This window comes from Gymnogyps californianus, chromosome 2 (genome assembly GCF_018139145.2).
Source record: "Gymnogyps californianus isolate 813 chromosome 2, ASM1813914v2, whole genome shotgun sequence".
Lineage (NCBI taxonomy): Eukaryota > Metazoa > Chordata > Aves > Accipitriformes > Cathartidae > Gymnogyps > Gymnogyps californianus.
Genome location: NC_059472.1, coordinates 119,866,543 through 119,889,928, shown reverse-complemented (window position 1 = coordinate 119,889,928; position 23,386 = coordinate 119,866,543). Strand labels below are relative to the sequence as shown.

Genomic DNA, 23,386 nt, shown 5'->3' with positions numbered 1-23,386 from the left:
CCTAGATCTTGAAATGCTGGCTTGAGTGTGAGGGGAGAAAAAGAAGGGGCTATAATGTTTGGAAGCTGGTCTTCCATTATGTATGATCATTGCAGATCCTTATTCTGCTGCAAAGCACTGTGAAGCTCTTTAGTAAGTTAAGTGAGTAAACAAAACCTTAAACAAGTAATAAAGTGCTTTATTACTTGTGATAAGTTTAAGTTCTTTAGAACAGCATAAACAAGCCATATTTGTAACTCATATAAAAGACAGACTACTTACCTAAATTGTGCAACAACAGGGGAGGGAACAGTTGGTTTGTTCAAAGGATTTTCTTATGATCTAAGAACTAGAGCATTCTTTGACAGACTGAATATAGTGAAATTATTAGCAGCTAGCGTAACTTCAAATGTTCTGCTTCATTACTACAGCTTCTCTTGACCTGCATCTTAAATAAGGAAAATTCAACTACGTGGAAAAACAAATAGGTTTTTCAAATAGATTAAACATCTTTAAGGTGGCAGGTCACTTCCATATTACAGACTTTTCTAAGATTTGAAGAAAATAAGCACTTGCTTTAATTCCTAGATAAACTCCTCTGGGCCAGTAATAGCTTGAACTTGCACCAGTTTGTTTGATTAATAGTGGAGAATGGTAGTCAATCTCACAAACTTCATTCCCTATGTCAGATACACTGACCTTGCTATTATGAGAGAAGGGAGGATAGGTCAAATAACATGAGGGAGCAGCTCTGAATGTATCTGAAGCCCATGCAAAGTTTGACCTTATACAGAAATGACGGCTTGTGCTGCAGACCTAGCAAGTGAGAGAGAAGAAGAGACTGCAACACAAGCATGCAGAGAAAGAGGGAAGAAACGACCTGCTGCTTGATGCAGTGTCTAGTATGGCATGGATCCAGATTAGTTAGTCAGCCATCTGGTTGATTCTGTCCTGTTCTTTCCCTAGCAAACCCACAGTTTACTCAGAACTGAAACTTAAATTGCTAGACTGAATCAGTTTTAATATGGACAACTAGCCAAAGTATTTTTATTTGGTTCAAGAAAGGCATCCATGTTCAGATCCTGTTTCTTTGGTCAGAGAATACTTACTAGAACTGGTGCCGGTTCAGGTTTGGCTTGACTTTCTCGGCCAGACTGCTTCCAGATAGAAGTACCCTGGAACAAGAAGTTTGTACAAGTAGTAAGGGATTAGTAGTAATACACTGTTTCAAACTCTGGTTAGTTATGGTGCAAAACTTTCTGATCCAGAAATACGTAAATAGTCTCTATATAAAGAGTTGATTCAGGGTATGCTGTGAAGATTGTCCAGGAAGTGAAACCATGGTAAGGCTTCCATTTTGCACCTGAGGCATCTAAATTTCTTAGCTTTAGCTCACTGCTGCTTGTTTCTGATATGCCTGAAATGCAAGCAACTACCTTGCTACGGCTGTTCTTTAAGCACTGTGGCAGTTAACATATCTGTGATATTGATGTACAATGACTAGCTGCGTATTGAACTGTAGCTTCACTGATCTGAGTCTTTCTGATTTTTAGTAGTCTTAGTTTTCCTCAAGGTGAAGAAAATTGGGCTTGCCCATAGTAACACTTTGACTTGTTACAGTATTGTGACCAGGTGTGTAAATTGGATTATTTCATGTTACAACCGTTGTCTGAGACAGCTTCAGACAGATGCTTTAGAGTATTGCAGGGATATCTTTTTTCCTATCTTTTTAGAATTTATTCTGGTCTGGTAGTACCTTCCAGTGCAAGTTTCAAGAGTCTTTGGTCCTGACTTAGCCAATAACTTAGGAAAAGATATGCATAAGGAAATATATTTGATAGTATTTAACTTCTATATATCCATAAAGGGGATATACAAAAGAGGAGCTTAACATATTATAAGGGTGAACTGCAAACTAACAACAAAGAAAATTCCATATCCATTTCCTAACAATGACTTGTATATAGCTTCTTCATATAATTTTTGCAGTTCAACAGGGTTTTTCTGTGACTTCTGGAGAAACTAACACTCTTCTGTACTCTAGGTATAAGCGAGTCTTTTCAATTGGAACTCATGCCATCACCACATACAATCCCAACACGCTAGAAGTTACAAATCAGGTAACTATCATTTTTGAAGTTGATTTCTGACTTATGTTCACCATCTGGAGTGAATAGTGGCATTCAGTCTTCAGAAACTATCAATTCTGACAAGATCTCAGCAAACCAGAAGGTATGACAGCTGCTACAAAAGCACACACAATGGAAAACTGGTGTTGCCTTCACTAACTCTACAAATATCCAGTCGTTTTTGTACTTTTAGGCAATTTGTCTTTATTGGCCAATAAGTAGTAGTTTGCTTGTGGGTGTGCCATTCTGAATGAACTGGGATACAGCCTTGATCTCTGTAAGGCTATGTGCCTGAAGGGCGTCAGGACACTTATTTACTTTGCAGAGTATCAAATAGGAAGCTCAAGCTAAAGCTGTCATGTAGCATGCTAGCTATTGTCTCATTACAGCAACTCAGTTACTATAGGTACCGAGGGTTTTTGAGAAGAGGAGATGTAGCTTTAAAATTATTAACAGCATAACCTAATTACTTTCAATTGTCTAGTGGCCTTATGGAGATATCTGTAGTATTTCTCCTGTTGGAAAAGGACAAGGAACAGAATTTAGTCTCACTTTTCGCAAAGGGAGTGGAAAGAAGTCTGAAACTCTTAAGTTTTCCACAGAGCACAGAACAGAACTCCTTACAGAGGCACTGGTAAGATTTTTTTTTTTTTTTTTTTTTTCCCTTCAAGCAAGCAGTAAGTACCATTTGTGGTAGCTTACTATGTTTTCTTTCCTTACATAAAAAGGAAAGCAAGTTGTCTTTTGAGCTGTTATGTTAATGAACTTGATCTAGTGTCAGTTGCAGCAACTAGTGCATGATTCTTAAATAGTGAATAAAGCTACAAATACTGAATATATTAAACTGCAATGGAATGGTAAGCCTTCAAGGAGGCTTAGTTTGAGTCCCTTAAAACAGGGTCAGCTTAAACGTAGACTTTCTGGACAGATTGGCTATTGTATTTACATTCATTCATGGTTAACTTTTTTAAAAACAGAGATTCAGGACAGACTTCTCAGAAGGAAAAATCACAGGACGGGTAAGTGTCTGGCTTGTCTGGATCATGTGCAGTTTAATGAAATGAACTAAAGACTTAAACTTATACTTTGTTCATGTATGTTTTGCTTGTGCTATATGCACTACCTAAAATAGCTTTTGTAAATTTGGATCTGAAGTCTTGCTTTGAGAAGAGAAAATTAAGAGTTTGTTCAAAAGCAATGGGAACCTTTTCAACAGTAGAATATTTGAGTTCTCTTCACTTGGCCTGAGCCTTACGGTGGTACACGTAAAGACTTTGAATGTTACTGCTGAAGTAAAGGGCTTTGCCATGTGGAGCTCTTATTTGGAGAGAAGGAAGAAGAAAAACATAAGGTTTGATTCATTATTCAATGTTTACTACTTCCAGCACTTTACTTTCTAATTCTAAATAGTTTTCTGCATAACATCCTGAACACTTGATGTGGGAATATTGTTTCCTAGGAGGATTTCTGTAGGTCAGATTAAAGACAAGATTGCCATTTAATGAATCTTGGTAATATAGTAATAAGCAAGGCAGTGTACAGACCTGGACTTCATGTTTGGTTTTGTGTCTTATGGTCACAGAAGATAGCACTTAAAGCATTGTATAGAATAAATCTTCAGCGATGAGCCTAGTAACACTGCTGGAATATGGGGGTCCCCTCTGTCTTACTGTAGTTTAGAACAGACCTCTAACTTTTGCTGGTTTCAATAAGTCTGTATTTGTAATGAAATATGACTGCAGGAGATGAAAAATTTGCACTATAGTGGTAAGTTTACCTTAATTTAGTCTTGATTAGCTGAATAACAGCATCTGGTGCAATAGCTATTTCTTTGTCTAACCACAGTGCACGTAGTCTGTGAGTAGACCACCTTCTGCAGCAAGAAAAATTTATTCCCTTTTGGAGTGGCTGTTTTGGGATCGCTGTTCTCTCTTCAAAATGCGTTAAACTGTGACTTCCTTGTCAGTCAACAGCTACTTTCCTTTGATTCATAGTGTTCTTTACATAGATAAGAGCATTAAGGGAGATTATATAATTTTTTGAACTTTACACCCATGCTGCTTATAGATTGGAAAAGAACTATTGCTGTGTAGTAAAGGAGTGTGTGTGTGTAGATGTCTAAAAGTAGCGCTCTCTGCAGAGGTATAACTGCTATAAACATCACTGGAGTGATACGAGGAAACCTGTGATTCTGGAAGTGACTCCTGGAGGTATTGACCAAATTGATCCTGCAACAAATAAAGTCCTGTGCTCCTATGACTACAGAAACATTGAAGGCTTTGTTGATATTGCTGGCTATCAGGGAGGCTTCTGTATCCTCTATGGAGGATTTAGTAGATTGGTGAGTACTAAAACAAAACATCTTGGTATGGTGCTTAGGATGTTTATAGCTGCATCTTTAATAACGAAGCTTCAACATAATTTGAGCATACAAGTATGTGCATCTTTGGGACCCAGCTGTGGAGCCTCAAGGCTTGTGGACAGGTTTTAAAACCTCTTTTCCACAGGAAATTTAGTTAAAACATTTGAGAGCAATGTTTTGGGGTTTTTTGCTTATTGCATGTTTAAAAACTACAGAGCATAAAATAACCAGTTATTTATATTTGGATGGTGAATATGAATGCAATGTGGACATGGAGTTTCCTGACATTTCTCAAAGTTACAGAAGTGACAGGCAGTATTACTAATCTACCTAACTGATGGAGGGATTCTATTCAGAAGTAGATCGATCCGTGGTGATGCTTCCTTTTTAGGCCTGTGATCTGATATTCAGCAGCTTTGCTTAGGAAATACTGCAGTGTAATGTTGGTTTCAAAATCTTAAAAGGGTTTCTGTGTACTATACTGCGAGCAGCTGAAATGGATCTTGAGGAATTAATTCATGGTTATTAATGTAAATATAGCTACCTCAGTCATTACTAACAAAATAAGACTCTCTTCTCTAGATGAGGGTTTCCATGTGTTTTGTATCACAGCATGCTTTTCTTTGGCATAAAACTAGCAATATATAATTGATCCTCTGGAGCTGCCCTAACCTTGCCTAGCAAGGCTGGATAGCAGCCCTTACATATAGCAGCTGGGGCTACCACTGTGGTTCTCTGGCTCCTCACTCCTGCCAGGCTGTCAGGATCTGTTGCCAAGGGTGGACAGGCAGGTCATGCAGACCTTTACTTTAATGGCACACTAATGTGTAGCAGGGTATCCTTTAGGAATAGCTGCTATGGATTTTTTCTTTTTTGAAAGGCAAATGTAAACTCAATAGTGGATCTCTTGTGTAATAAATACCTCTTCTCTTTATACCATGCACTTAGCAAAGGCAAGCCCAGCTGCTGGGAAGATTATCTACTGTTAGGTATATATTGAGGATTATTTATGGAACTGATTTCTTGAGCTATACCATATTTTTCACTTTTTTTCTTGTCAAAACTTGCAGCACCTGTTTGCATCTGAGCAGAGGGAGGAAATTATCAAAAGTGCAATAGAACATGCTGGCAACTTCATAGGTATCTCTCTGCGGATAAGGAAAGAATCCCTAGAATTTGAGCAATACTTGAATCTTCGCTTTGGAAAATACAGCAATGATGAATCTGTAACATCTTTAGCAGAGTTTGTTGTTCAAAAAATAACACCTAGACACTTGGTAAGGGTATCAAGCTGAACTTACTTGGTTCCTCTTAAGTGCTAAGAATTCTCTTTCCTAACGTGCCTTTTTTTTTTTAAGGAACCTGTGAAAAGAGTACTAGCTCTTACAGAAGCTTGCTTAGTTGAGCGGGATCCAGCTACCTATAACATAGCAACTTTGAAACCTTTAGGCGAGGTAAGAGGCAACCTTTCTCAATACCACGTCTTCAAACAGAAGCTCTAAAATATGATAATAGTAGGAATTTGATAGTATACATAAGATGGCCTTAATTTGTAGAGTAGATAAATAACACTGCTTCATGAATGTGATCCTTATCTCTTATTTTTAGGTATTTGCAATAGTATGTGACTCTGAAAACCCCCAGCTTTTTACCATTGAATTTATCAAAGGACAAATTCGGAAATACTCTTCAACGGAAAGGTAACTGGAGCTCCTGTGGGTTATAAATTCAAATGTAAGTTGCCATTGTAGTGCTTCTAGTTTCTCAGCTTCCATAAACTCTGACCCTTGGAAGTGTTAACTCAAAGCCTTGCTGCTATTCTAGTGGTCTGCCACTTACAAATCAAGATTTGTTACAGGATCTAAATCTCTCCCCTTTACCTTCATCCCAACTTTAAGCAAATCTGTCCAGCAGTTTTCTGATGAACATGTAAGGGTATTGGACAGTTAGATACAGCCTGTTTCTCCTGAGCAATGTTGTTCTGTGTGTGTTGTGCTTGGTTAAGCACTATATCTGAGACAAGGAAAGAAAACATAATTTAAGTGATACGGAAATGTGAAGGCTGTAAACCCTTTGAACTGTCTGCTTGATATGGTCTTAGTTGATTCTATTTAAAACAACCAACAGAATAGTCCCTGAGTGCACTTGCAGTTGTAATGCGGTCTAATCCTGCTAAGTGAGGTTTTGCAGAAAGCACAGGGATGAATTGGCTCACAACATGTGTAACTCATTAACAGATAATCTAGAGTTGATCCCTTTAGTGAAAGGCTGCAGCTGGCTATACTGGGTGTAAAACAGCTCTGTTCTTACAGTGAATAAAGGAACACTTGAAAGTTAGTGACTTCTTCCAGAGGTGTAGCTGTTAGCACCAGTATTAGTAAGAGATTCCAAGTATTGCTGCCTTTCATTCTGTGCTTGATTTCCGCTCCCCCCCCCCGCCCCCCCCCCCCATTTTTCTTCTAACTTGGTTCTTTGGCATCACTTTTCTGATCTAAATTGTATTCATATGTCTTTCTCCCAACCTAGAGATTCTCTCCTGGCTAGCTTGTTGGATGGAGTGAGGGCTTCTGGTAATAGAGATGTCTGTGTGAAAATGACCTCCACACACAAAGGTCAGCGTTGGGGATTACTCAGTATGCCTGTAGATGAAGAAGTAGAGAGCCTTCATCTGAGGTTTTTGGCTGCTCCTCCAAGTAAGCTAATGCTTATTACATGCTTTAAAGAGCACTATAAAACCATGCAGATATTTAGTCAGGTACTGTGCACTTAACTTCTGTTATGTCTTCTTCCAGATGGTAACTTTGCAGATGCTGTCTTCAGGTTCAATGCTAACATTTCCTACAGTGGGGTACTACATGCAGTTACACAAGATGTAAGAATAAATCCTCTGCCCATCCTCTAAGATGTTGTTAATGCATAAAAATATTAATAATTGTTACTTCTTAACCAGGGTCTGTTCTCAGAAAACAAGGAGAAACTCATTAATAATGCCATAACAGCATTGCTCTCACAAGAGGGAGATATTGCAGCATCTAATGCAGAGCTTGAAAGCCAATTCCAAGCAGTAAGACGACTAGTGGCTTCAAAAGCGGGCTTCCTTGCCTTTACTCAGCTTCCAAAGTAAGTGAGAAGTCTCTTCAAGCTTGGAAGTAGTAGGTGAAAACAGTTCTTGAGCTTTTGATGATGTGTTATCTTTAAAACTGAGAACTGGAGTTAAGCCTCACTTCTGAAAAGACTGGGAGACTCTGTACACGATTGCTTCCAGTAGTATGAGGCTGTCATCAGGCTTTAACACAAATTGAGAATCCCAAATGATCATTAGTATGTAAAGCTGATTCTTCCTTTGCTAAATGCTCTCTGCCTTGAGTCAAATAGGGTTTAATGTTTTTCCTAGTGGAAAAACTTCTAAAATGCATCTTCATCTGTCCTTGAAGGAGGCAGTTCTTCATTCTTAAAGTATGTTGATGCCATTGCTATCTTCAGTTCAACACAAGATAGAACTTGATATTAGGAAGTTGAGTTGTACTCCTACAGTAAGTACAGGCTGCTTGGAGTTTGTATCTTAATTGGATAACATAAGGAAGCAAAAAACCTGCCTGATGTTCTTCCGAAAACGAAAAAATTCTTTGGAATATTTCTGACTGGACTATGGGGCAACTGAATGATGTGAAAAGTAACATACGCACTTAGTCAGAGACCTTTATAAAGTTCTATTTCTCTGTGAATAGTGTCCTGTACTATCACTATCCTGTAACTACAGAAATGTGTCTTTGTTTTGGTGAACATGCTCTCAGCATATTGTTAACAGTGAAGTCAATATTAATGTTTTCCTACCAAGGAATCTCAAATTTATGTAAATGTCAAAGTACTGGCTTGCCAAATGCAATGGGAGCAGGCCACTTTTGGTCCCTGATTGGACTTTTATCTTAAAACTAAGATTTCTGTTTCCTTTCTAATCTTGGTGGTTTTGCTTTCCTTTTAAAAGATTTCGAGAACGATTAGGAGTGAAGGTTGTGAAAGCCCTCAAAAGGAACAATGATGGAGTAACCCATGCCTCTATTGACATGCTTTGTGCTCTTATGTGTGTAAGTATTAAATTGCAGATTCTTTCACTTTGGAATGTGTGAACTTCAGTCTACTGAAAGATGTAGAAATAGGGACTGCCCTTCAACTTGTAGTGTGCTCAATCATGAAATAACTTGTTGTACAGTGATTTTCTGCTGAACTTGAAGTAGGATGCGCTTTTTATGGGTTCAGAGTGTGGCTTTTGGACTACAGCCATTAAGAACTGAGGGTTGAAATGTGACTGCATAGTGAATACTTTTTTTTTTGTAGCCCATGCATGATGACTACGACTTGAGGCAGGAGCAGTTGAACAAAGCTTCCCTTCTTTCTTCAAAGAAGTTCCTAGAAAATCTGCTAGAGAAATTCAATTCCCATGTGGTAAGTCAAATTTTGAAAACAGATAGCGTCTTTAAATGCCTTTCCTAATTGCTATGAAAACACTTCTGTCATGCTTGGATATATCTTTGAATGCATTTGTACCTGCAATTGAAGTGGAGAAAATACAGCTATGTCTGGCACTGAAGCTTGTTCTAAATAGCCTTGGATCTTGACACCTTAGAATGTAGCTGTCTATACTGCAGAACTTGAGCATCATGCAACAAATGTTTGCATGTTTAATATGGAAACTGGGCGTTCCTTTTAACTAAAAGGATAGTATACACTGGTACTTATGGGACTAAAACTAGAAACAGTAATTTGCAGCACACCAGTATATGAGGTCGTGAGTCTCTGATATGCTCTAGGAGCCAATACTTTACCAGACTATTGCCGTACTCAGAGTAATGGCGTATTTTAAACTTGTAATTTTTGTGTGCAGACTATTTCATGGTATAACAGGGAAGAGCACCTTCAGCATCATGAGTACTGAATAAAACTTGCATGAATACCCTCGGGCAGGGAAGAAACACTGTATCTATATTACATACCTGTCTTCCTAATTTCAGGATCATGGGACAGGTGCCCTAGTAATTAGTTCGCTTCTGGACTTCCTGACATTTGCCCTATGTGCTCCATATAGTGAGACTACTGAGGGGCAGCAGTTTGACATGTTGTTGGAAATGGTGGCATCTAATGGAAGAACACTATTTAAGCTCTTTCAGGTAAGATTTCATAATTTTGTATTATTATTAGAGGCCTTAGGTAGTCAGTGAACATGAACTTTTTCTTGTTCTCCTGAAAGACAAATTTGTCTACTGTTCAGCTGGTTAATGTGCCTAAATGTTTTCTACCTTGGTGAGGTTTTTTTAGCAATCTATTGCTTTACCTTCAGATACCAGATTGAGGTGGTTATTCTATAGTGAATGATATGCCAAATCACTGTAGAATAGACTGTCTAAGACTTGTTTCTAGAAGCACTTCAAAATACCAGTTAAATATTAAGCTAGATTCAGCAGATGCACAGATCTTCCTCTCTTTGGAGAATCTGCCACCTTTTTGTTTCTCTCTCAGTAAGTGAGAGTTAAGAGTTACAAAACAAGAGTAACATCATCTTCAGTAGTAAACTTGTAAGAATTCTAGGGTTTTTAGCTAAAATGTCAATACTTTCTTTCTGTAAAAATAGTATGCTCTTCTGCATCTTGGTTAGTGTCAGCTTGTGTCAGACAGTTTCCCCAGCATTATTCCAGCTTCTCTGGTATATACTGCTGTTCAGTGCCAAGATATCCATCTCATAGTTGCATGAGAGATTCTTGTTTAAAGGTATAGGTTAGGAACCCTTCTTGGGGCTAGCTTTCACAAAACTGAAATACTAACTTTTGCCCAGAACTGGAGGTAGAACAGCCATGTAGATGAGTTAAGGAAACTGAATCACAGATGATCTAATCTTCAAATTTTGCACTTGGGTAATTATTTTGTCAATGTTCTATTTTAGCACCCTTCCATGGCAATTGTGAAAGGAGCAGGTTTGGTAATGAAGGCAATAATAGAGGTGAGATTTCTATCTATGTTGCCTGGGATAGCATACTAAATGTGTATTGTCTATTTTGGAAGTGCAATTGCTTACCAATAGAAGTTTGTTATATTAGCTTCTCTTGGGGGGGAGGGGAAAGGTGAGGAACAGAACACCTGCTTAATTGTGAGTGGTTTAATATAGCAACTTGCTTTATCTTACACTTGGGGGTTTGGAAGGCATGTGAGTTGGGACATTAGGTAGTGCCTTGCATGTTTCATACTGCAGTCAAGGTTTGGCTATTAATGTTGTATGTAGCTCAGTCACATACCTCAGCCACCAGACTTCTCCTGCATGTTAAAGAGGGTCTCTCAAGGAGGAGAGCCCATACGTCCTGGGATGCATTGCCAGATGGAATGGGACTGGGATTAGCAGGCAGTAGTGTCCCAGAGCAGACTAGTGATGTCAGCCTCTGCTCTTGCTCTTTCTGCTTCAACAAAGGATGATTTGGCTTTGTTAGTTTCCATACCACATGATGTATGGGTCAAGTCCATACTTCTCAAGGGCTGCTCGTGATTGTTGCAGGGTGACCTTGCTAACTGACTCTCGACACTTCCTGTGTTGAAATTCAGGGCTTAAGTTAGTGCCTCATTGTATCACAATGGCTTATGCATCTGAAATGCATCTAGTACTTTCTCGGAATGGAAGTGAATGAACACTTGAAATAGAGGTATTATAATTCTTCACGTTTCCATTGATATACCTGATAAACAGCATAGCATCTTTTAGCTAATGTTATTACAACTACTGTCATTTGAACTATAGTGGGACATGGGCAAGTAAAAATGCAGTGAAAGCTTTTTCCTAGTTATTCATTGCAACTAATGTATCTCGACTGAGTGAGAGTCTTATCTATGTGGCTGTCTAAACTGAACAGCACCAGTTATTCTTAAATGGCTACTGTTGACCAAAGTCAAGCAACAAGCAATTACTTGTGGCTGTCATTCTTTGTTTAACCCTAATTTGTAATTGCAGTGTGGAAACAGTACTTGTAATGTACTACCAGCCTCCTGATCTATGACGGGAGACATGAATCTTACCCTATCCAGTTACCATCCTCATAGATATAACTACCAATTTTTTGGTCTATGGCTTTACTACAACTTTGATCAGTTGCTGTTGAGAACTTGCACTTAAAGCCCATCATACTATAGCTCTGGCTTTTGGGTATTAGTTGACGTAATTGATGGTCAAGAAGGCCTTGGAACTGTAGACTAAGATAAAAGCAGCTTAACTAAGATTCTTTCTTCAGTAATCATCTTGCCCTGTTTCCAAAGGAAGGAGACAAAGAGATTGCTACCAAAATGCAAGATCTTGCCCTCAGTGAAGGTGCCTTGCCTCGTCACTTGCACACTGCTATGTTTACAATAAGCACAGATCAGAGGATGCTTACAAATAGGTATGTCAGTCTCACTTGATATATTATGTTTTAAAAAGTCTAAGTAATGGCCTAGCTAACATTAGAAACATTGGGAGGTCAAGGAAGAAAACTTGCAGTTCTCTAGGAGAATGTTTTCTTTGGCAGCTGGTATGTTTTAAATAGAGCAAGCTTCAGCTGAGACTGCAGCCACTTAATAAACCTTTGATTATTTTTTTGCCAAAATGGGACTTGGGTTGGTTACTCATTAAAGGCTTGAGTTTTGATTTTTATTTTTTTCTGAAAACATTCAGGGAAAGAAAAGGCAAGTAGAATTTCTGGAACTTGTAAGAAGGTTTAACTTTACTTATACAACTGTATAAATTCTGGTGTGCACACCTCGGACATCTCGCATGCAGTTAGGGTCACCCATCCTGTCTGAGAGAAGTGTCCTCATATAGAAATCATTCCATGGATTCAGCAGTCAGTAGAACTTGGGAGCTCTTGAGACTGGGCCTGAGGGCATGCTGAGGAAGATGAGTGATAATTCAATTATTTCCACCCAAATACAAGATTATAGAAGTTTTAATGGTCCTGAGGCACTTAGAGTTGCTAAGGAGTGTAGTGACAAGTGGAACTTGTTGCCACTGTATGTCTTTCAGGAGAGAGCTAGTATGAAACCTTCTGTCATGCTAGTTCTGTTTGGAGCTAGTGATGACTTGCTTGTAAGCAATACTTCAGTTCAATGCAGTTAGAACCGTAGTGACAAATGTTGGCAGAAAGTGTCAGTTGGCATAGAAAGCAGGCTCCCAGAAAGGCTTTCCTAGCCAATAACTGGTATTAAGAGCTTCAAGTAGAGCAGTTAACAGTTCTTGATGGCTTCTAGACTCTTAACTTTAACTGTAACTTAAGATTGACTGGATAAACTTACACTTGGTCATTAGATGTTTGGTTTCTGCTCTATTGCTCAAGTGTTCTTTTGAGGTCTAGATCAAAAAGCATGTGCTGCTACTGTTCCACTAACTTCACTGGAACTTCTTAAAGGCAACACTTCAAAGCATGCTAAGCATATACTTGAACTGGAACAATATAATGCTTTGTGCTCTTATTCACTCAAGAGCACGAAGCTCTTGCTCATCTTCATTTCACCAGCATGGTAAGGGTGTCAGTTTAGTGGTTTAAAAATCTGTTTAAAATACTAACTGGCAGTTTGTTAATTTCAATGGCTTTTTCAGGCAGTTAAGTAGACATTTGGTTGGCCTCTGGACAGCTGAGAACAAAACTGCTATGAACTTGTTGAAACGTATTTTGGTGAGTAAAAACGGGATATCGAGTAGGGAAAGAATAAAATTGGAGAGCCTGTAGTATTAGAAGACTTGCGATAGTCTATACAGTAAACACATCCCTTTTCCCCTCCAAGGGGGAAGTCTAGCCTGGGAGATCAGCAGTCTGGCATCTGCTGTTTGAAGGATATTGATGGCTAGTATGAAACATCTCGGATTCTTAAAGTATTCTGTTACTTTCCTGCCACTTTTCAAAATCGTGTATGACACAACTTAAAAATAAGGTGTCTGACTTTTTTTTTTTCTTTGTTAAAAGGACAAAAATGTGGGAGACATAGTAAACATAGTCTCTAATGCTTAGTGCCAGTAAGAAATTAAGGCAACAGTTCTGTCTGTGCTTTCATGCATGTCCAACTTTGTTTGCTTGTAACATGGCTAAATTTTTATATTAGCTGATACTTCCCATGTTCTTTCACCCTTACAGCCTCCTGAAAGGTTCTTGCTTAAGTTGCTTCAGTTAAACTAATTCAAAGAATAGTGTTGTAAGGAATTACTAAATCTGGAAAAATAGCAACTTTTAAATTCAAAATAGCAGTTCCTTCATTTTTGGCAGAGCAAACTGTGTTGATCTTGGTCACTATCTTCCAGAAGGCTTAGTCAAATGAGACTGTCTTATGTCTAATGTCACATGCAACATTCAATCCATATCAGAGGATATGGATGGATTCTAGTGTTACAGTATTCATCCCCCCTCAGTTGCTGTGGGATCAACTCTTTTCTTCCTGCAGTCCTTAGCTTCATTAAGTGCTCCTTTAAGAAGTGGGATATAGGCAAGACCTCTGCTGTATTGAAGCTAATTATGTGCCTCTATTGAATGGTTCTGTTGAGGATGGTGGCATTTCACTAATAAAAGCAAAAAGCTGCTGTAGCTTTACATACTTGCTTTAGAGTAGAATATAAATTCTGTTTTGAAATCTCTAATTTAAAGAAATGATCATGTTACCTAATGTGATGGTTTCTGTTCCAGTAGCCAAATGTGTGTTTACACTGGTTTTAAATGTTTTTAGCCACCAGGTTTGCTGGCATACCTTGACAGTGCTGATCCTGTTCCTGAAAAAGATGCTGATAGGATGCATGTTAGAGATAACTTAAAAATTGCAACTGTAAGTAAATGTAGCTGTCCTACCTCCTCATTATATAGATGTACAGTCTTAGTGACTCTTCTAATACAGACACTTGACTGTTGCATTGACCTGCATCAAACATGTTGATAGACCTACAACTGCAAATAACTAATAGGATTTATTCTGCAGGATCAGTATGGCAAGTTTAATAAAGTGCCGGAGTGGCAGAGACTAGCTGGAAAAGCTGCGAAGGAAGTTGAAAAATTTGCCAAAGAGAAGGTGGATCTAGTCTTGATGCACTGGAGAGATAGAATGGGCATAGCTCAAAAAGAGGTAAAAGTATTTGAAGCTCTTCATTACAGCAACTTGACTAAGTGTAGAAAGGAACACCAACAACTCCATGGAATCAGAGGGAAGCTTGACAGTAATAGAAGTGTAAGAATGTGAGAAACTTCATAGTTCTGCTTCCTTTTAGTAAACTCTCTGCCTCTTATTAATCTTCATCTTGGGTTAAAAATGGGTTCCAGGGAGAATGTAAAGCAGGCAAATGGATTCATTCAGCGTATGTATTAAGATTTAGCTTGTTCTTGTTTTAGCCAAACCTACCAAACTGGACTGCAGCTTATGTGCATATCATCCAAGATAATTATACAGGAGAATAGGAAATTCCTTGAAATGTGGCAAAACCAGTCTTTAAACTACATTTGGAAGAAACTATGGATATTCTTTATGTTACTGCACTTTATGCTAGTGGTATTTTAGTTATGGAACCTGCTTGAAGAAGCTTAGTATTACCTTGAATGTAGGTATCTTAGTGCTTAAATTGCACCATAAGACTATACATAAACGACGGTTAAGATTGAAGTGATAAGTGACTGTTTTGATTTGATATTATGAGAGGATAGCTCAAGCACTGCTTGAGTTCTTACTGTTGGTCTCCTTTTTCCTTTCATTTTATTGTCACATTCTGTATGACAAACTTCTTGAATCACGAGATGTTTCCCTTCACTTTCTTTAGTCTCCTGACTAAGCTTGTTCTTATGCATTCTGAAAGTGAAACAAGCTATTATATATGCAAGGAAGGATGAAAAGAGCAATGCAGAGTATTGAAAATGCCTGTCTTTGTACTTGATTTGACATAACAATAAGCTTTAATTTAGGAAAACCTTAACTTGGTAAAATCTAGCTCAAGTTTGATGTGGAGTGTGGTGCAGAATTTTGACAGGTAGTATTTCTGGAATAAATGGTGAACTAGGTTCAAAACAAAGTATTCATGGAGAAATGTGGAAAATAGTGGTGGAAGGGAAAATTGCACTTTAAACATCTTGTCTAGGTACTGAATTTTAACAATGATTTTTGTATCTGGAGTTCTGAGCTATTTAATTTCACAGTAAATGTATGCAAGTGTAGCTTGGAAAGGGTAGTAGAAAGTTCGGTATTACCACTTTGAATTTCTTCAGTGGCTGTGGCTTGTTAAATGTACCTTTTCTTTTTCTTCCAACTTCCCATCACAATCAGGACAGAAACAATATGGTGAGTCTGTCTGCTGCTTGTGTGGATTACGTTGCTCAGACTTCTGCTTGCATGTGGTACCTCATGTAGAGTGTAACACTGATTTCATGCTTGATCAAACTAGGGAACCTTTCAGTGGCCAAGTCAGGTTTGTGACTTATTTCTGTGACTTGCTCTAATTATTTCCTTTCAAGAGCAAAGCATTCTTGTTGTGGGTTTTCCCCTCCATCAGCTTTGGAGCTGATGAGTGCTTATGGTGATGGGAACTAAGCCTTTTTCAGGGATAACTTCTAAATGAATGACTTGTTAAACAGCTGAAAGTTTCTCTGGCATGATTTAACTTGGTGTAAATAACACTTGTGAAAGTCTGTTGCTACTACTTGCTAGAAAAGGAGACCTTATTAATGATACTTAACTTAGTGTGGCTTTTTAAGGAGTAAAAAAACCCCAGGTTTTTATTTTAAAAAGGGAAAACGGGGAGTATCTGTTTCTACTAACTTCTTAAATTTGGCTCTTTTGCAGAACATTATTCAAAAGCCAGTGATATTAAGGAAACGACGCCAAAGAATAAAAATAGAAGCAAACTGGGATCTCTTCTATTACAGGTAAAATACTAAGATTAATATGGGGACCTCTCATACAAGTTAGTGCCTGGCTGGATATTTTTGTTAATATCTTCTGAGTTGCTGCGGCTTGATTCCAATTTCTGCTTGCCTTGAAACAGTGCAGGTGCTTTGTAACAGGAACTTATGAAAAATGAAATCCTAAGGTATACTTAAGGATTTAGCTTGTGTTTAGGAAAGGAGTGAATTTGGAAAGCTTCTCAAATGTTATCAAACTACATCCTCTTTTCCCTTGAATCAAAAGGAAGAGTGAGCAACAAACTGCAGATGCAGATCTGCATGATGCTGAAGGCTAAGCAAAGTAGCACTGAAAAGCATTGTAGTGTGTTTGCATCAACCTGTAAGCTACTCAAGATGTTTTAACTTGAACTGGAATACAAATGAGCTTAAGGCAGGCAAAGAGAAAACACATGGATACTGGATTTCAAATAGTGCCATGGGTCCTAAATGCAGCTTGATATCCTGTGAATTCTTAAAACTGTCAAAGTTTACAGTGGAGGGGCCTCCATATGAAAAGAGATTATCACTTTGCTTTGGCTAGGGGTGTTATGTTAAATAGATGAATAAAGCTTGACTGTTCAACAAACTCTATGAAAGCAGGCTTGGGGAAATTCTGTAAACTTGACTGTTTCATTCAGTGCTTAATGTTTCTAACGGTCAAATATAGTCCGTTCTGCACAAGTGTTGCATGAAAGGAAGATTCGCATGCTCCTAAACTTTGGGTATTAAAGTGCCACTCTCAGCCGGTCTTTGGATCCAAAGGCTGTTTTGTAACTGCCGCTGAAGGATGTCCACTGACCGTCTTGTGACACTTGAGACATCAACTTCTATTTTAATGCATGAACTACTCTTTTTTTGTTTAAAACATACACTTGGTATGTGCATGTCTGCTGCCCTGGGTTATTGTTCACTTGTAGCCATTACTAGCAGATACGATGAATAGCTTGCACATCTCCTGGTCATCAACTATATGCAGATAACAAATTGAGCCAAAAGGGACGACAGCAGGCATGCTTTAGTCTAGGCTGACCTCCATGACTATGAAAACACTATACAAGTGAACAGCTGTAATTAACAAACTAGAGACCACTACTCAGTGCCTTCTAATTAAGGTCTGCTAATGCTACTCTTCTCTAGCTTGCCAGCTGAGTCTTGTCTGCCTTTCAGATAGTGTTTTGAGGGATTTAAACTATGTAACTTCTTTCTTAGATTTCTTCAGGATCATGCTAGATCAAACTTGATTTGGAACTTCAAAACACGGGAAGAACTGAGAGATACTCTTGAGTCTGAGATGAGAGCATTTAATATTGACAGAGAACTTGGTAGTGCTAATGTTATCTCATGGAACCACCAGGAGTTTGAGGTAAATGACCCACTGTAGGAAAACTGCATATGTAACTGCATATGTAAAATATGTCTACTTAAAATGTCACTCTGCTGTCTATAACCACATGAGTGAATCTTGTGTTGACAATCCCTACTGCAAGCTAGAATTCTTTTGGGGTTATGGAATAAACTGCTAAGGCTTGAGGCTATGAACAGGTGTTGTTGTCCAGTGTCACTCTGCAAAACTGAAACCTCTTGAGCCTGACAAATGACACTGTAGAGATGAAACATTGATTAGAACTCTTGATGTATTCTTGCATTAAGAGGAAAAGAGAAGAGTTGGTGGTACATTGTTGTCAAGATAAGTCATACTTGTTCTTGAATGTGCTCCATCAGACTTGTTTTGGGTAGTTTCACAAGTCACATCTTCCTGATAGCAAGTTCCTTGTCTTTATTTCCATTGTGTCTCAGTGATCCTAAGGCTGTTAAATACTGGGTTGCCAAACCATGAATAGGTTAGGTGGCTAAAACCATGCTGCTCTGTAAATTATAGATTGAGGATACTGTTTTCACATTCTAGGAACAGCAGTACCTAAAGTCAAAATAGCCTTTCAGGCTTCTGCAAAGCAATTGGTATGGTCCTAATTGGCTTTCTCAAAACAACTTGCAAGATGTTTTCAAGTAATGTGCTAATAAACACTTCCCATACTCTACTCTTATCTCCAGTATTGTTACGGTTCCACACAGTTCTAATTAATGTCTAATGCTAAAGCAAAGCAAGGCCACACTTGAATTCAACTACAAGATATTCTTAGATATTCCCAATGCCATCCTTGTCACAGTACAGCTTTCTAGTTGAAATTTGAGCAAAGGACTACTGGCAAAACGAGTAAACTGCTGCTTTTGAGGAATTTTCAGTTGACTCGGAAATCAGAAAGAATTGCAAGACATCAGGCTAATGCTTTAGGAGAAAGAACTATTTTATGTATGCAACTTATCCCTATCGCACACTACAGATTACTTCTTACCTGGATGCAGTAAATAGCTAAGTTTGGGTTTGGACTGGCATTTCTTGCGCTGGCATTTAGCTTTCAAAGCTTTCTTCAGGTATGGGTCAGGCACAGGACTTCAGGCACCACAGTGTCTGCTATCCCAACTCTCCCTCTGTACTTTAGAGGTGCTAACTGGGGCAGAATCAAAAGTACAGATTTGAAACTTTGTAATACAGGCTTCCTACCTGCACTTTGAGCTCCTATGTGGCTTATGCTACTGGAATGTATCACTACATTCTTGCGGTTACAGCCCAGGATACTTTGGGACTAGCTTGAGGGGGCTTCTGTAACATAATCTTTGAACAGCTGCTGTCTCAGAGATTTGCTTTTAAATATTTTAAATGAATACTTTATCAGGCTATGCTGTAAGTATTTGAACTAAGTATGTAGTGGTGACAAAGGCTTCTTTGTCAGCTGTGGAACCTGTCACTTTGCCAAGGGTGATGGTGGTTTGAGATTGCTGTGGAAGTGTACTAGTTAGTGGGATGTCTTTGTATCGTGCTGTGATCAAATCTGTAGATAACTTTATGTGGCCTCAGGACAGTGGCCTGCAAATTATAGATAAGAAAAACCACTGTAGAGAGCAGCTTTTGTGGTATGTTAGAGGTACCTCTAAATGAGGTGCTTGCCAAATGCTTAAAACCACTAAGCATTGAGGCATATGGTTAAATTTAATGTAGTTGCTCTGAAGTTAATGATGGCTCTCATTGTGCAATTTCACTTCAGCTTCTTGGTGTGTATGCTGATGCCTCTAGGCTTTTGTTACCCATCATAATAGCTAGTATAACTAGTAATTAAGTCATGCTTGTGTTTGATACTTGTAGTAACATTGAGTGAAATACCTTGCAATGGAATAACTACTTATTAAAGCTTGAGTCACTGAATACATCATGTATTATCCAAATTTAGTTAATAAAACCAGCTGATATTAGAAACAAGTTACTCAAAGGCTGGAAGCTGGGATTTCAGTAAGATGAGAAACTCAATTTGTTCTGGGAAGCAACAATAGCTTATGGCATATTTTTGTAGATGTGTTTCTTTAACAGCAAACTTGCAGATTTCAGTCTTCCTCAGACTGTAGGAGGGGTTGCTAACCTTGTTGAGTTTATGGATGCAAGCAAGTACAGTATTGTTATGCAAGCAAAAACTTAATGAAGGAGAAACAATATTTACTGTTAAGTAACTTGTTCTATATTACAGGTAAAATACGAGTGCCTTTCTGAGGAAATAAAAATAGGGGATTATTATCTAAGATTGCTACTGGAAGAAGATGAAACTGAAGAGAGTGGAGCAATCAAAAAATCGTGAGACATTATTAAAATCCTGTCTCATTCCCAAGGTCTCTGTTTTCTTCACTAAAATCTCATCTCTTTCTTAGATATGAATTCTTCAATGAACTCTACCATCGCTTCTTGCTTACCCCAAAAGTGAATATGAAATGCTTATGTCTGCAAGCATTGGCCATTGTTTATGGAAGATGTTATGAAGAAATAGGACCATTTTCTGATACTAAGTACATTGTCGGGATGTTAGAAAGGGTAAGAATTATTTAAAATTACTTGATATAGTAGTTAACATACAGCTAGTCCAACATATGTTCACATCCTTCAAGTTGCTGTGAAACCAGAATTTTGGTTTTACAGATTGTGAAGCTGCAGCATGAATACGTTTTTCCATGCTGTCACCAAGTGTTCCTAGTATCTCCCCTTGATTCAGATGAAGTTTCACTAAAAAAACTGCTGATTGTAAAGGTATTTCAAACTAGTTTCTTTATATCTGCATTTTGTTGGCCTTAACAGGGTTTCGGGTTGTACAGAAATAGTGTGAAGGAACTTTGTGTGATATTAATCTTGTGCTTGCTTTTGAAAAATGCAGAAGCATGAACCTTTTAAGAGGAGAACCTTGTTCCATGTCACATTATTTTGAAATACTGACTTCAAGAGTAGTAGCAACAGCCCCAGACCTAATGAAATGGTAGCCTTAGATGGGCACATGCGATGGATGAGATTTTTAGTGGTAACTACTTTGCCTATTAAGTGTGTGTTAAGTTATGTCTGACAACTGATACAGCTTGGAAAAATACATTTCCATGCAGTCTGAAGAAGGGGTTCTTTGCTAACATCAGTATAGGTTTTAGATATGGCTGTTGTAAGTGAAACTGAACCAATGCAGTCTCTTGTTATTTTGCCTTCCGTCTTGATAGTCTCACCAGAGATGTAACGTCAAAGACCCATTCTGTCTGCTGGCTGAAAGCATTCTCTTTTTCTCATGGATTTGTGTTAACCAGCTCACTGGGGAATCCAGACACTGTCCCCTTAGAACAATAGACTTAGCAGAAAAGTGGGTTTGAGTGTCAGACCCAGAGCAGCAAAGGGGATGCAGAGCAACAAGGCTTTTCTTCCTCAGTGGCAGAAGACTACGTTTATTAGCTGTGCATGAAACTGGACACTTACTAGTCAGCAGTTTTATCCCAGGCATGAAAAAAGTAAATGGGTATTTGCAGGTGCAACTGTATTGACTTTTGAAGGTAACTTCTAATATGTGCTATCAAATACTAATTTGTTGTCTTTTGCAATAGTGCACTGACAGGCTTGAGCGGGACAGATTGATACTGTTTCTCAACAAGCTGATCCTTAATAAGGTAAGGTGGACATGTACACTTAACAGTAGTTGATTGGTCTTTCAGCTGTATAAAACAGTCTGAACTAGTCCTTCAGGGTTAACTTGAGCAAAAATTCAAGTCTTGAGGAAGTCTCAAAACAATGTTGATACAGCTTTCTGGGATGTGGTAGTTGTTACTTATTGGTGAGAAAGCTGAAGGAAATGTGTAGATATTGTGGTGATTGTACCATTCTAGTCACTTTAGAGAACAATTTGACTTTTCTCATGGTCAGTTCTTACTTCAATAAAACTGTTCAGTACTTGTAACAACTCTTGTCTAGAAAATGCTTGTGTTAACTCAGTTCATCTATTAACAGAAAAATGTGAAGGACCTTATGGATTCAAATGGCATTAGAATCCTTGTAGATCTGCTTACTCTGGCACATCTTCACACAAGCAGAGCTACAGTCCCTCTGCAGGTATGTGGCCTTTGTTTCTTACTACTCATATGTTGCTTTGCTAAAAGGACAGTTCTTTAAAAAAAAAAATCAATGTCCTTTTCACATTTCCTGTAGAAATGTGATATTTGCACTGAAGCTAAAGCTATTCTTATAAACATCAACTTCTAGAGCAATGTGATTGAGGCGGCACCTGATATGAAGAGGGAGAGCGAGAAAGAATGGTACTTTGGCAATGCTGACAAAGAAAGGAGTGGTCCTTACAGCTTTCAAGAGGTACCTGTCAGTTTCAAACTCTCAAACTTGACAAATTATTTCCATCCTGGTGACTGGGTGTGTTTCAAACAGTGAGAGGGAACACTGTAAACAATGCTAAACTATATTTGCAAAGTAACTCTTTAAGGATTAAAGCTAGGTAAGACTTGATGTTGTGCCAAGAACCACAGCCTTTTTGGTAAGGCTGCCTACCCCTCCATGCCCCAATTATGCTGCAATTAATCTGTCAGATTTTACTTCATGTTTCCTGACAGAGTTATAAATACATTGGAATTTCATGCAACTATAGTAGTCTGCTATACAACAGTTAAAAGCTTGTCTTGAGTGTGAATGTTTAGGAGCAAAGGTAGCTCTGAATGCTGAATTAACTAAATTCATCTCTAATCTTGCAACAGATGCAGGAACTATGGAACAGTGGAAAACTGACTTCAAAAACACGTTGCTGGGCTCAAGGTATGGATGGCTGGCGACCGTTACAAGTCATCCCTCAGCTGAAGTGGTGCTTGCTTGCCAGTGGCCAGCCTGTGTTGAATGAGACTGACCTTGCCACACTTGTACTCAAGATGCTCATCACAATGTGTGGATATTTTCCCAGCAGGTACACACTAATTTTCAGCAGAAGTGGTTAACTTTCTCTGGTAGACTCATAAATGCTATGTTAAAGCTTTTCTTGGAAACCAAGTAGTACATTAATACAGTTCATTAAAGAACCTTTTACATAGTAGTAATTAATTCTACGGGCAAATAGAGAGTTTGTAAATGAGACAATACTAATATTGTGAAAGGGACTGCAAGAATGAATGCACAAGCTATGTGCGTTTCTAATGCATAGCAGTGTAGTCTTACTCTTGCAGGCAGGCTCTTGTTTAACTTAAACAAAGCTGCTTTAATGCATGACATTAAACCATGCTTATCAAGTGTAACAACAAACTTTGAAGTTAACAAAAAAATAATGACACTGAATATGATCTCAATAGCCTGATACTTATGGCTTAAAGTTGTTCATTCTTGAAAGAGAAAAGGTACATGTGTGCTTACTGCTGTTCCACTTTATTTTTTTTAGGGATCAAGACAATGCTATTATAAGGCCTCTGCCTAGAGTGAAAAGGCTGTTGTCAGATAGTACTTGCCTTCCTCATATCACTCAGGTAAGCAACTCTTCAAAAATGTATCTAAATGAGTAAGTCTGACTTACTCTACCATCTTCCCCATGTGAATGCTTTAAGTGGGACAAACACATCAAATGACATCTGTAACATCCTGCAGATCTCTGGACAAAAGCAGTTGTTTA

At 38.3% G+C, this 23,386-nt stretch overlaps 1 protein-coding gene across 2 annotated transcripts in view; it reads left to right on the top strand.

Moving 5' to 3' along the window:
- Positions 1 to 23,386, top strand: part of DNAJC13 (DnaJ heat shock protein family (Hsp40) member C13) — a 57,138-nt gene that overhangs the window by 9,254 nt on the left and 24,498 nt on the right. The window contains exons 3-30 of one of the 2 annotated variants that reach the window (XM_050890689.1): positions 2,024 to 2,099; positions 2,593 to 2,742; positions 3,086 to 3,127; positions 4,249 to 4,449; positions 5,541 to 5,747; positions 5,829 to 5,924; positions 6,079 to 6,170; positions 6,997 to 7,163; positions 7,263 to 7,342; positions 7,421 to 7,590; positions 8,456 to 8,555; positions 8,806 to 8,913; positions 9,480 to 9,635; positions 10,406 to 10,462; positions 11,761 to 11,882; positions 13,076 to 13,151; positions 14,191 to 14,286; positions 14,437 to 14,580; positions 15,766 to 15,780; positions 16,282 to 16,364; positions 17,592 to 17,745; positions 19,961 to 20,064; positions 20,139 to 20,298; positions 21,339 to 21,401; positions 21,739 to 21,840; positions 21,991 to 22,095; positions 22,491 to 22,693; positions 23,159 to 23,243. In XM_050890689.1, the coding sequence (XP_050746646.1) occupies positions 2,024 to 2,099; positions 2,593 to 2,742; positions 3,086 to 3,127; positions 4,249 to 4,449; positions 5,541 to 5,747; positions 5,829 to 5,924; positions 6,079 to 6,170; positions 6,997 to 7,163; positions 7,263 to 7,342; positions 7,421 to 7,590; positions 8,456 to 8,555; positions 8,806 to 8,913; positions 9,480 to 9,635; positions 10,406 to 10,462; positions 11,761 to 11,882; positions 13,076 to 13,151; positions 14,191 to 14,286; positions 14,437 to 14,580; positions 15,766 to 15,780; positions 16,282 to 16,364; positions 17,592 to 17,745; positions 19,961 to 20,064; positions 20,139 to 20,298; positions 21,339 to 21,401; positions 21,739 to 21,840; positions 21,991 to 22,095; positions 22,491 to 22,693; positions 23,159 to 23,243 (3,214 nt within the window). The remainder of the gene's footprint in view (positions 1 to 2,023; positions 2,100 to 2,592; positions 2,743 to 3,085; positions 3,128 to 4,248; positions 4,450 to 5,540; positions 5,748 to 5,828; positions 5,925 to 6,078; positions 6,171 to 6,996; positions 7,164 to 7,262; positions 7,343 to 7,420; positions 7,591 to 8,455; positions 8,556 to 8,805; positions 8,914 to 9,479; positions 9,636 to 10,405; positions 10,463 to 11,760; positions 11,883 to 13,075; positions 13,152 to 14,190; positions 14,287 to 14,436; positions 14,581 to 15,765; positions 15,781 to 16,281; positions 16,365 to 17,591; positions 17,746 to 19,960; positions 20,065 to 20,138; positions 20,299 to 21,338; positions 21,402 to 21,738; positions 21,841 to 21,990; positions 22,096 to 22,490; positions 22,694 to 23,158; positions 23,244 to 23,386) is intronic. The other variant, XM_050890690.1, reaches the window with a different exon arrangement.